The sequence below is a fragment of the Molothrus ater genome, chromosome Z (genome assembly GCF_012460135.2).
Source record: "Molothrus ater isolate BHLD 08-10-18 breed brown headed cowbird chromosome Z, BPBGC_Mater_1.1, whole genome shotgun sequence".
NCBI classification, from domain to species: Eukaryota; Metazoa; Chordata; class Aves; order Passeriformes; family Icteridae; genus Molothrus; species Molothrus ater.
The window spans coordinates 11,235,282-11,248,795 of NC_050511.2; the positions used below are offsets into that span (position 1 = coordinate 11,235,282).

At 40.9% G+C, this 13,514-nt stretch overlaps 1 protein-coding gene across 2 annotated transcripts; it reads left to right on the top strand.

The window, feature by feature from the left end:
• Positions 1 to 227: 227 nt before the first annotated feature.
• Positions 228 to 13,259, top strand: DNAJC21 (DnaJ heat shock protein family (Hsp40) member C21). Of its 2 annotated transcripts, none has more exons than XM_036403852.2 (12): positions 228 to 362; positions 508 to 601; positions 1,438 to 1,561; positions 2,481 to 2,603; positions 5,579 to 5,883; positions 7,507 to 7,658; positions 7,998 to 8,085; positions 8,328 to 8,486; positions 9,140 to 9,179; positions 11,014 to 11,204; positions 11,600 to 11,675; positions 12,708 to 13,259. In XM_036403852.2, exons 1-12 carry the CDS (start codon positions 266 to 268, stop codon positions 12,870 to 12,872), a joined length of 1,614 nt encoding a protein of 537 aa, XP_036259745.1. In that variant the 5' UTR covers positions 228 to 265; the 3' UTR covers positions 12,873 to 13,259. The 2 variants fall into 2 exon arrangements, with proteins under 2 accessions (XP_036259745.1, XP_036259746.1); XM_036403853.2 differs by having other exon boundaries at positions 11,603 to 11,675.
• The last annotated feature ends 255 nt before the right edge of the window (positions 13,260 to 13,514 follow it).

Consider the following 13,514-nt stretch of genomic DNA (forward strand, 5'->3'; position numbering starts at 1 on the left):
GTTGGGTCACAGGTAGGACTCGATGATCTCGGAGATCTTCTCCACCCTCATTGATTCTGTGAATTCCAACACAAGGTATCCGGTTAATCGGACGCCCCGTGGTTGAAGCGCTCCCAACGTGCCGCGGGCAGCCGGCTGACACCGCGCCGCAGGTCCCTCCCCTCCCGCCTCGCTCCTCCCGCTGCCGGCCTGGCCCCTCCCGGCGCGAAGCGGCGGTGCCCGCTGTCCCGGTATCCCCGCCCCGCCGGCCGCCGCCGCCATCGCCATGAAGTGCCACTACGAGGTGCTGGGCGTGAGGCGCGACGCCGCCGAGGAGGAGCTGAAGCGGGCGTACCGCCGGCTGGCGCTGCGCTGGCACCCGGGTACGGCCCGGGCCCGGCCCCGGCCCCGGCCCCGCGCGGCGCGGGGGCACCGCGCTGCTGCCTGGCTCGGTGCCGGGGGCGGCGGGGCGGCTGCTGCCGCCGAGCCTGACCACCGCTGACACGGTTTCGTTAAATTGTCCTGCAGATAAAAACCTCGAGAACGCGGAGGAAGCAGCGGAGCAATTCAAGTTGATCCAGGCGGCGTACGACGTGCTCAGCGACCCGCAGGAACGGGCCTGGTGAGCGGCGCTTGGCCTGGGCTTGTCCTGTGCTGCTCCTGGGCCTCGCTGCAAGGCAGCGAGGGCAGCCGTGGGCAGGGGCAGCCGGCTGGTTTTAGGTTTTGCCAGAGTTGGAGCCCTGCAGCCCCGTGGAGGGGCACGGTTCGCACTCTCTCCCTCCTCGTGGTGTGCCGGGAGCTGAGGGCGTGCTGGGCCCCAGCAGCGCCCTGCCGACAGCCGGGCTTGGCCTGCGTCCTCCTCCCCGAGCAGCTTTTCAGGGCAGCTCTGGTCAGCCCTCAGGCCCCGGGCAGTGCATACAGGTGTCCAGTTCTAATTTGAAATACACACATACACATGTCTAAAGGATCGCTGTTCTAAATGTTCTCTGTAGCTTGTTTTTCACATGGGCTGAAGCATCTACCAGGTTACACAGCCAAACCCGCCTCTCCTGAGTTTGTCCTCTTTGAGAATACTGGACTGTTTTTCAGTTTTTATGTGCTTGGGTATGATTTGGGGATTTTTGAGTGCATGCAAGTATTGGGTGATATAAGTAATGCCCTCTACCCCTTTCTGAAAGTTTGGTGAGGCATCTTTCTCAAATGTGATTGCTTGGTAGCTAGCTCTTGAGGAATTATTGCTATACATATTGCAGATAAAATAATAGTAAAATAAAGGTTAAGAGGGAATATCTACTGGGTCTGTCATGTTTTTTTCTCTCTGAAGACTTTGGATGTGAGAGACAAATTACAGACAGTGGGTTAAGCTATACAGTGACGTAATAGGTGTGCTGTGTTAGTTTAGCAGCACTGAGGGTTGTTCTGTGTCTCTACATCCTTGATGCTGTGGGTTTTTTCCAGGTATGATAATCACAGGGAGGCTCTGCTGAAAGGGGGAGTTGATGGAGACTATCAAGATGATAGCTTGGATCTGCTGCACTACTTCACTGTTAGCTGTTACTCTGGATATGGGGATGATGAAAAGGTAAGGTATCAATTAATCTTTAATTAAATCAGCTTAAATTTCATTATAAGTGTTAGCATTTGTTTTGTGTTAAAGTTATATGTAGAAATTGTTAGCACAGCTTACACAAATCCAAGACAAAACTTAACCTGGATGTATAAGAAGGCTTTAATTCTTGCATATTGTCCAACAATTACTTAATCAAAATGTCCAGCTATGTTGTACAACTACAGATGTGTGCATATTGTTTATTTATCTCATATAGTGAAGCATTCCAGGGCTTTGCAATACCATCTGTTTATTTAGAAATAACTTTATCAAGCAAGAATCTTGTAAACTACAGAAAAGCAATGTAACAATAGCCTTTGGGGGAAGGTGTGCTTGCTGTAATTGAATTCCCTTTTGGATTTTTGAATTTCCCATTGGATTTTAAGATACTCACTAATAATATTTAATATATTGAAAAAGGTCCAGGTGATTAGAAAAACATCCATCAGAGGCAATACTTATCTGTCCTTCTGTTACTGTACTAGTAGTCAGTTAGTAACATATTAATTTAGGAAAATATAGGATATTTAATAGTGAATTTTATGTCTGGATCTTCCACAAAACTTGATCCTGTGTAACTAGGAACTTATCACCATCTCCAGCATATGGAAATTTTCTTTTAAAATCGGTGTTTAACTACGCATGTGAGAGAGACAGAGACAGTATGAGGAAGGTGGAAATAAGAGGCATGAGAGATAGTGGAACTTTGGAAAGAAGAGTCTTGTACCTCAGCAAGTGCTCACAAGGCCTTTATTCTGGTTTTGAGTTGTTCTTGCAGTGTAGCAAACGTTTCTCTAAAAGAGACAGCACCTGAGCATTTGTACATCTACGTATTGTGCCACACAAAAGGTTTATTTATTAGGTTGTTTGTTTGTTTGTTTGTTTGTTTCAGGGATTCTTTACAGTCTATCGACAAGTTTTTGAGAAGATTGCGAAGGAAGAGCTGGAATATATGACACAGGAAGATATTGAAGAATTCCCTATGTTTGGATATTCCCATAGTGACTATGATACGGTAAGGGCACGTGTAAAACTGAACTGCAGGTAAACTATTACTTTGTCCCAAAGGAGAGGTGCCTCCTGATTTCTGAGGTGAATACCATGCATCTGTGGTTATTTTCTACTATTGTAGACTATTACTGCAAAGGAAGTGCTTGTGGTCTGATTCATATTTATGTGAATTAAAATTGGTATTTCCTGCTGGAGTATAGTATTAGCCAGGCCTGCTGGGTGAGTTGTCAGACAGATGCTTCACAGGGACAACCATCAATTATGCCAGTGGAACTTAAGTCTAGTGCAAGACCTATAAAGCAAAAGAATGGATGTTTTCTTTGCTTCCTGATGAGAGTAGTTTACCAGTGTTTAACACAACTTATGTTAGAGACAGGGGTACTGAGCTAATTTTTTTCCTGTAACATGTAGTATCTTGCCTCATACAGGCAAACTGCATAGCACTTAGTGTGTAGCACAGCCTTTAGAAAGTAGATGTGATGTTGACTGGCAGTGTGAGCTGCCATTATGATTATATTGTCATCTGCAATTAGCTTGTAGTCAGATTTGATTCAGAAAAAATTGCATGCTTTCCTCTGTGAAGAAAGAAAAGAAAGTGTATGGGTACTTATATGACTTGAATTCTTATTATCTGGTTTGCCAACTATTTGTTATAATCTATCAGACTATCAGATTTAGGATTTTTTTAAGGTTACCAGTATTTATATGTTGAAATTAAATACTGAGGTGATAACACTTTCCCTAGGGAATAACTGCACAGTATGAAGTGCACTCCAATGTTGCTTCTAGTGTGGTAGTTCTCCCTGTCACTTTCTCTGTATTGATAATTATTTATGAAATTTGAATGATTCATACCTTAAAAGTTAGTAGCTTCAGTGGTACAAAACTTGGCTGGAGTTGGAAACAAAAGTTACAAATCAAACTTCTTAAGAAATGCCAGAAGGGGTGTTTGGATGTGGGGAGAAGTTACAGGATGGCTTAATGAATGGAAATCTTTCCCAAGGAGAATACATAGTATCTCTAGACCAGCTAAAATACGTCTTTTAACGTCATTATCTTGAAACATCTTTTGAAAACTGCTTCTTTTGAGGCCATGGGACATATAGGATTATAGACTCAAAATAGCTTTAATGCTTATGTCAATTAATAACTGCAAAAAAGACTGGAATTCTGATTCAACATGCTTTGACATCTGCCTAGTTCAAACTGTTCTGGAAGCAGAGTGCTCACTTTTTCCCCCCCTAGGGATTCCTAGGGGTATTTTATAGGAAATAGTTTCTGATAAGTAGAAAGGTAATTTTCCCTGTTTTCTTATATTCAGACAAAGAGATTTTACTGCCAGAGGATTCCAGCATTGCAATGCTCACTTCTCTACACAGTAGGAATATAATGGGGAAAGAGTTTTAGAAGGGAGCTACAAAAAGTATACAAAGGCTTTAAAATCTCTGATGTGAATGTTTTCTGGTTTGGTCTACTTTGTGAATTCACAAGAAGCATGAGAGGCAGCTTGGTCAGAGCCAGGCAGCCAGGAAAGATATTCTTAAGGCCATGAGTTCACAAGCATTCATGGGAAGAGAAGACTTGTAGGTCAACAAAAACGTTCAGCTCCAGGTATGAGTAGCAGGCAAAACAAAATCCACTTGGGAGTTCAGCAAGGGCTGCTGTACAGGCTGCTGGTGAGTGCCAGACATGTGCAGGTTGTTAAGGTAGCTGCTGAGAAAGGGGAGAGTCCCACCTTGCACATCTGGTGAAGGGGAGGATGGTCCCTGTCATCAGTTGGTGGGTGTGCATCCTTTTGCACAAAAGTATCCTCTTCTGAAGCAGAAATCTCTGGTAGGTCATCTAATATTACTTAGGTTATTGGATGAAATATGAATGTTTATTGGTTATTTTTTGTGATAGCAGAGAAAAATTGTAGTGACTTACCTGCCAGAAGCCACAGCCATGAACTTCACATGTAGATAGACTACTGGAAGTTATTGTTGAGTTGTTCCCGTGAATAACAATTGATTGTTTTAGTTTCCATGAATAAAAATGGCAGAGGAAGAACAGAACTGACTTAAAAAAGACATTAAACCATGAGGTTAAATACTTCTATGAGGTATCCCAAAATATGAGCAGTTGGGGAAATAGAAGTGAAAAGGAAGTTGGGCAAATAGTAGTAAAAAGGAAGATTGATAGGACAAGTAATGTAAGAAGGGAGTTTAGGCATATCTTGATTGCTGAATATACAAAGTACAGAAGGACAATAATTATTTGGAGAGAAATAAAGAACAAACCCAAAGTGATTATAAGGCCAAATTATTAGTCCAGCACTTACACATGAATAGTAAAAGGGAGGAGAGTAAGTAACAATCACTTTTATTCTAATGCAAAAGCTAGGGGGCATAATTTTAGCCTACAGTCATGTAGTTTGCTAACAAAACAGGAGTAAATGTTTCTTCACATAGCCATTTCTTAAACTGTGCAAGTCACAGCTCCTTGCTGTCTTGCTCGGGAAGCAGAGAGAATATACAAGGAAGAAATAGAATTATGTATTTGGTTTTTGTTTTGCTTCTTTTTTTATGCTGTGCAAGTGTGTGGCTGACCTCTGGTGTGGTGTAATGTGGAGTGTGTGTTTAATGTGTGTTTGATATTTGTAGTTAAGTACCAGCTTGCAGGCAGCATGTGTGATTCTGATTGTGCTTTTCAGTTTGACAGGAGAAATACAGGACAGCTAAGTAACTGGACTCTAGTGTCAGCGTGATCCAATCACGCAGGGGATATTTTTAGAAGTTGCAGTTTGTAATAGTTTAGATGAGGTTGTTGCTTTCAAACTTCAAGGATGATGTTAGAAATTTTTCTAAATCTTCATTGCTCTGAGGCAAAACTGTGGCCTGTATAGAAGTTCAGAAAAAAAGGTTACAAAAGCTCTGAATTATTTCTCTGTTTTTTCTGTCCCTCCTCAACAAGCCACTTAGTTTTGTTTTTTTCTTATAGGTAGTCCACCCTTTCTATGCATATTGGCAGAGTTTCTGTACTCAGAAAAACTTTGCTTGGAAAGAAGAGTATGACACACGACAAGCCTCAAACCGCTGGGAGAAACGAGCTATGGAAAAAGAGAACAAGAAAACAAGGGAGAAAGCAAGGAAAGAGAGGAATGAACTGATCCGTCAGCTAGTAGCCTTTATTCGTAAGAGGGATAAAAGAGTACAGGCTCACAGAAAACTTGTAGAAGAACAAAATGCAGAAAAAACTAGGAAAGCAGAAGAATTTCGGAGGCAACAGAAGCTAAAACAAGCCAAGTATGTACCTGTCGAACAAATTATTTTTTTTTTTAACTTGAAGAAATTATCCATGAGAATACAGTATAGACTTAGATGCTTATAGTAGCTCCACTTGCTCTTTGAAACATCCCTGAAAATTTTACATACTAATTTTGGTCTCAAATCTGAGCTTTTTAAAGCTCAGGTTTCTGCATTGTACTGACTTGTACAGAGGTCTAAGATAACTGGGGAATGCTTATCTGGGTGCTGTGAGTAACTGGCTGTAATAGCACAGAACCCAGTGTGCTTTTATTTACCTGGGAAAATGAAACTTATTACCTATTTTCCGTTAAAGAAAATAGAATGTAAGTTGTAGAATAAGAGAGAATAACCTAGACTTAGATCAGCTTCATCTGCCTTGGAGGTGTACCTGCTAAGCAGATAGAAGGGATAATGAGCTTAGCTTTGTCTTCCTTCTGAATTCTTTGGGAAGGATCCTTTCCTTGGACTAAATGCAGTGTCAAAGTTTGGCTTTTTTGCCAGAATAAAAGTGGTCTCCTGACCATAGCCCCAATTTATTTTTTCAACTGGAAGAACTGTTTGCCTGCACATATGATGGAGGAGCTTAAATTCTTATTAAGAGTGCACTTGCAAAATAACAGGTATTATTAAAATTATAACATAAATGGAGTATATGGTGTACTGTTTTTCGATATATACACATATACATTCACCCTTTAGGGACAATAAAGTAGGGTTATGCATTTACTGAGAAGTGACTCGATAGTTCTGAGACAAGAAGCCAGCTGGAGCAAAATTCAACCCTCCTGTGATGCCATATTTGGTAACTTGGGGCACACTTAAATTGGGAAAACTGAGATGGTACATTCCCATAGCACACAGTCAAGGAGTAATGTGCTTGTGGATTTTGTTGTCCTGTATTTTTTTGAGTTTGTGTGGCATTCACATTCTCTGAACAGAGAGACATAATTCTCTCAGAGTTTTTTCCAAGAAAAAAGAGAGAAGAAGAGAAAAACAATTCTCTACTTGCTGCTCCTGTTGTTTTGCACATGTAGAATATGTTAAAAAGATTGTTTACCTGAAGTGATTTGTCAGTTCTACTGAAGATTGTTTGGTTTCCTTGGCCAATTGGAAAAAGCTGTGTCCTGACTGTCAGGAGACAGTCATGAGTTTTTTTTAGTATTCTTTAGTATTCTTTGTAGTATAGTTATAGTACAGTATAATGTAATATAACATAGTTTAATAAAGCAATTGTTCAGCCTTCTGAATCAATAAAGTCAGATACCAATCATTCCCTTCATTGGGGGCGCCCTGTTTTACTATAAGTTTGGATCTTAGAGTAGGTTGAGATGACTTCTTTGCTGTCAGCTTGATACTGACCATGCTGCACAGCATGTTCTGCCTGAAATTCAACCAGGACCCACCTATGTTAATAAATCTGCTTACAGTGCAGACGTGCCCATTGACATCACAAATTAACTCAGATTTCCAATTGTGTGCTCCATCATATGTTCAGAACTTTCCTCCTGTGATGCGGAAGAAGAGCAATTATCTTTAAGTAGAAGTTCTCTTTCAGTAACACTGTTCCCCCCTAGTTCCCATCTCAGGGACAGTGTAGAAGTTACTGTATTCTGCTTGCAGGCTTGCTGAGCAGTACAAAGAGCAGAGCTGGATAACTATGTCAGATCTGGAGAGAGAGCTGCAAGAGATGGAGGCACAATATGAAAAGGAATTTGGAGATGGATCAGGTGGTGAAGATGAATTAGAAGAACAGGAGACAAAAAGCATTGAAGGTATGGTGTGTGGGGAGGTGATATCTACTGAGACTGCAGTATGAGTGTGGCTCACTTACAGCCTCAGATTCACAGTTCTGACTGTAATGCAACTCACTCCCTCCCTCTGAGGGTGCTGGGCTAGAGTCTGTCCCTCTCTGGTGTTTTTGTTTGAACAAGCTGCAGCTGTTAATTTATACCAGTGTCTGATTTGGTGAGGTGATCTTGAGCTGTCTGTGTGTCAGTAGTACTGGAGAAATTAAATGTCAGTGCTGTGACTATTTTCTGGGGCTTAAAGAGCATCGTGTTCAAAAATTGCTCATCTGACTTTGTCTCTCTGATTGCTGCTGATTTCTTCAGACAAACTGAATGATGAAACTGAAGAAGCTGAACTTGTTGATGGTCTGTACTGCCCTGCTTGTGACAAATCGTTAAAAACTGAGAAAGCGTAAGTATTTGTGGTTGGGGATTTGGGGGTGAAGGTGTTGGATTTTAAGTCATTTAAAACTGCATTTTAGAGAATTTTTAACTTCACATAATGATGAGTGTTGTCTTTCCAGTAAAGACATTGCTAGTGCAGAATTTTTCATACTTATTTTCCATATTGGATAATGGGCCTGTTGTTAATTTATATGTAAATATAACTATGTTTGCTCAGAGCAACCTGCAGTAACAATCTGGTCTCCACAGCATGAAGAATCACGAAAAATCAAAGAAGCATCGAGAGATGGTATCGCTGTTACGACAGCAATTGGAAGAGGAGGAAGGGAAATTTGCTGTGTCTTCGGATGATGCAGATGGAATACAGACCAAAGAGGAGGAAGAAACAGAAGACATACCCAAACAGAAGTACTTGAAATTGTTTTTAATTTTATCATGACTCATGATTTACTAAGTTTTAATGGCCTTCAGAGGGACCTCCTGATGATTTGCCACTGCATTGCTCTCAGTATTGTGCAATTTGAAATACTTCTTAGCATCAGAGTTCCAGTAAAACATGTGCCTTTGCATGACTACATTTGAGTGCCATAAAACAGCAGACTTATGTTTTTTCTGCTGCCTAAAGTTATATGTTAAGGAAAAGAAAGGTTTGCTATTTTCAAGCAGAGGGACTTCCACAGAGCTAGTGCTTATTGATTTGGTACTTACTGTCGATTGCTGGCATAAATGGAAAATGGGTGTGCTCAAAATCAGAATTGTTACACAACTTAATTTTTTAAACAGCCAGAGCATAATCCCAACTATCTTACTAGTATCTTTGGGTTCCGTCTGAGCAGAACAAATGTTTTACTAAATGCAGTGAGTAGTCTGGGAGACCTATTGTTTTATTTCTGGCATAAGTAACTTTCTTTTTGTGGCTACCTAATATCATGTTAAGAGGATAAAGGATAAGTATAGCTTGAAATCTGTTGTATTGCACTAAATGCAGATATCTTTTTAGAAATCCTAGGTTTTGGGGGTTTTCTGTGTAAAAAAAGGTAATTTTAAAATTATCTTTACAGACTCTCAAAGAAACAAAGGAAGAAGCAGAAAACAATGAAGGTATGTAATTATAGTCTGGGAACTTTACAACCCAGTTTTCTTAAGAAGCCGAAAACTTGTCAAATTATTTGACAAATTATTTCTCTGTCCTGCAGAATAGGAGAACTTGAAATTCCACAGTATTTTAAACTATTAAAAATATTTTAAATTATTTTTGCCACCCGAATAACTTCTATTAGACTTTATTTTATGATAATAACATCATAGACCTCACTTCATTCTGTTAATGCAGATGCTAATATGTAGTGCTGACTCTAAAAAAGCTGTAGTCTGAAGTATAAGAAAAACAGAGGGAAACAGACAGATGGGGAGAATGCAAGGAATTGGTCAGTAAGACCAGTAGTGGCCAAGGTGCATTAAGAGCTCAATTTGGTGGTCACTTCTGGCTTTAGTTGTAGGAGTTGGTATAATGTGTTGGTTTTTAATCTCTAATTTAGAGGGGGTCAAAAAGACTGCCACAGTATTGGTTTTCTGCTGGCAATGTAGCTGTTGGAAGGAACTTTTTCCTGAACTGCAAACAAAAGTAACACCTGGAGTCTGTTGTACTCCAGGATCTGAGTCTGTGTGTGATATCACAGATCTGTGCTGACAGCAGCAGGTGAAATTCACCAAGAGCAAGCTGTTTCAGGCTTGAGTGGCAGGGGTGTCATAGTCAGCATGCTCCTCTGTCTCTCTTCCTCAAACTTCATCCTTTTCAAGTTCTTACTCCTCAGTCCTAGCCTTGTTCCAGTGAGCTGTCTGTACCAGGTCCTGCCTCTTCCATGCTTAACCCTCAGATTTCCTATTCTCTGTTCACCTTTTCTGCCTTCTCCCACTCCATCATTATCTCTTGTTCTTAAGAAACTTTTCTGAGACTTTCAAGCAGCTGAAGCTTCCTGGCTTCACATTGGCTGGTGCAGTTGCATAGTCCAAGTGTTGGCTGGACCTTCATGTTTCTGTGCAGGCCATGAGGCTTCAGTTAACTCCTTCCTCCTCTGTTTGAGACCAGAAGGTCTGTTCTCACTGCAGAAGTGGCACATAGTCACCGGGGCTCTGTTCCATCAGTTTGCTACAGCCTGGACAGTAGGTGCCACTCTTGCATTGCTCAAGCTGCAGTCTTATGCTGGGAAATCCTCACCTCCATCCTCTGCCAAGCATTGTGGAGTACTGGGAATCTCTGTGGGTTTTATTTTCTTTTCCTGAAGTTAGGATTGGCCAAGTTTTTTTCAGGTAGCTGAGACTTTGCACTAGAGGTGGTAAGAGTTCCATTAATGTGGTGTTAGGTCAAATTTGTTATTGTGCTTTTGGGAGCTTTGCTGTTCTGCTTCAGACAGGGACTTGATATTTTGCCAAACCGTGTATTGAGTCTAATCTGGCACATGGAAAAAGCTGCCAATATCTGCTGGGGAAGGAAAATACAGTGTGTCTACCTAATTTCAGTCAGCTCAGTTATTTTGGCTCCAGGGTCCTAATGCAGTTGTCTGGCACAGAAAACTTTAGTCTAAATAATTAACCCTTCACAAAGTTAGAAGCCACTACCTGTGAAATAAGAAATAGTACTCAAAACAGGATGAACCCTGTGTGTAATTAAAAGCTACTGTAGTAGCTTTTGTAGTTTCAGAGGCTGTTTTATTGGTGTTTCTTCCCTTCACCACAGGTGGCCTCATCTTTCAAAACAGGAGAACTAAGGTTTTACATGTTACAGTCTCACTGAAATCACACAGTAAAATTAAGAGGGTCCATGGCTTTCTCTCCTCCCAAGCCACCCATGTTTGAGGTAAATGAGTATAATACTATAAACATAGTCACTAACGAACTGGAAGTATTTAACTTGGATTTTTTTTTGTTTGGACAGAGTTATGAGGACTCTTTTGATCAAAGTGCTGACGAAGAAACAGTTGAACAAAAGGAGGTGCCCAGCGTGGAGAAGGACAGTGGCTCAACAGAGGAGTTGGTAAATGATGGTCAAAGATGTGCTGTGTCAGAGGACACAGGCATTACAGATGATGTCAGCCAAGAGAATGAAACAAAAAGTGAAGAAAAAAGGTATGTTGGTTGCAACATTGCAGTCACTGTGTCATTCTGTGTCATGTTTGATATTGTCAAACAAGGAGAGATTTACTCTCAAATGTGGACTCTGGGGCCTGCTCACCAAAACTGGTTTGAATAAATACGATACTAAACAAAGCATGTAGGAACTTTTCTGGAGGTGGTATTTGACTGCAGATTGCAGCCATATCACTTCCTAGGAGCTGATTCAACATTCTGAGATTAACAATTGACTGTATAGATTAATTTTTTTTTTCTGGATGCACTTACCTTTTGTTGCGGGAAGCAAGAACAGGGGAAAGCAGCAGAGTTATTGAAAACTGAAAAACATCAGAAGCTTGTAAATGCTAAATGTTCCTGTGCACTGATTTTAGCTCCTCTTTGTCTGTTAGCAGCACTAAGCCTAAAGGGAAAAAAGCCAAGGAAGCAAAAAAGTCTGCTAAGGTGTCTTCAGAGAGCTCAACAATGGTATGTCAAATTACTTATGCTATTTAAAATAGAATAAGGTGTTGGAAGGGACCTTAAAGATCATCTAGTTCCAGTAGACCACATTGCTCAAAGCCCCATCCAGCCTGGCCTTGGACACTTTCCAGTGATGAAGCATCCACAACTTCTCTGTGCCAGTGCCTTATCACCCTTACAGTAAAGAATTTCTTCATAATGTGTAATCTAGACCTGCCCTCTGTCAGTTTAAGGCCATTGCCCACTGTCCTGTCACTCTCCTTGTGTAAAAAGTCACTCTCTCTCCTTTTGTAAGCCCCCTTAAGACATAGGAAGGCTGCAATGAGTTCTCCCTGCAGCCTTCTCTTCATCTTTCTCAGCCTGTCTTTACAGGAGGGCTAAAAGGTGGGGGTCATATAACTACAAAGAAGGCTGTTTTTTGGTCACCTCCAGTCCACCACTTCTGTCCCTGTGATATTGATAGAACTGAAACTTCAGCTCTTGTCCTCACAGAGAAATACAGGACTCAGCTTCATTTCTAGGAGAGCTGGTGAAGCTCTGTGTGCAAGGCAGTTCAAATAAATTAAACAGCTGGGGACCATTCAAATAAATTAAACAGCTGTTGTCACCCAGCAGGTGACAGGCCAGTACTGTTTGCATCTATCTCAATATTGATGCTTCCAGAGAGCAAAACTTTGTAGTAACTACAGCTAAGACATACTAAATTCACTGCATCTCAGAGCCCAAAGCATTACCTGTATGGTCAGGTGAGATCAAAACTATCCTTTACTTTGAATAGTAAAGATTTACTTAGATTTGCAAGGCTTCCATTCTTGATTTTACTTAAAGCACTTTGAAATATAATGAAGTTATATTTGAAATTATTTGTTAAAAAATATGTGCTTAATTGTTAATGAATAATGAAATCTTGATGATAGAAACAAACAGCTTATTCCTGCTTCATTGCCAAGGAGAAACTGTCTGCAAGAAATTGGTGTATTATACTGATGATATATTCAATATGAATGTGAAGCATTCTGGTTTTTTTTCTCATTGTAGAATGAAGTTCCTATCCACTGTGTAACCTGCAACTGTGCATTTCCATCCCGAAATAAATTGTTTGAACACCTGAAAGTCACAGGACATGCAAGAGCAACACCAACACCAACTGTAAATGGAGCTGTGAACACCAAAAACAAAAAAGAGAAACGTAAAAACAGATAGAACTTTGCTATAGTGACAGTCTTCAGAATTGTACATTAACACTCTGAAAAAACTGAAACATGCACACTGCCTGTGTCTGGAGTTAAACAAAGAAGGCAAGTACCAATGTAGGAAAAAATGAAGATGCACAAAAGGAATACTATCTTGTGGAAGACTCTGTGCTTTCTTCTGTTCTTAAAAGCCTTCTTTTAATCATAGAATGGTTTGTTGTCATGGCAGAGGTGGATGTTCCTTCCACCAGACCACCTTGTCTAAAGCCCTGTACCCCGAGCAGCTTTCACACCATAGGTGGGGAAATAGTAACTCAAAGCTATTCACCCTGTGTTCCTGTAGAACCTGCATGGATTATTTTCACACAGAGGAAATAATAAATTATTTTGACAAGTGTGCTGTTGCTTTTCTTTTGAGAGGGCTCAGCTCAGGGTGAGTAGCCAGTAGCAGGGCTTATGCTCTGTTGATAAGAACAGGGTGCTAAGAACACCCAGGTCATGGGTTTGGTCCTCTGTGGGCCATTCTCTTAGGAACTGGGCTTGATGATCCATGTGGATCCCTTCCAATTTAGAATATTTTTTGATTCTTGATCCTCTATCAAATGTGAAGCAGTGCCAAGATACAGGCTTTTCTTCTGCCATTTTCAAATTA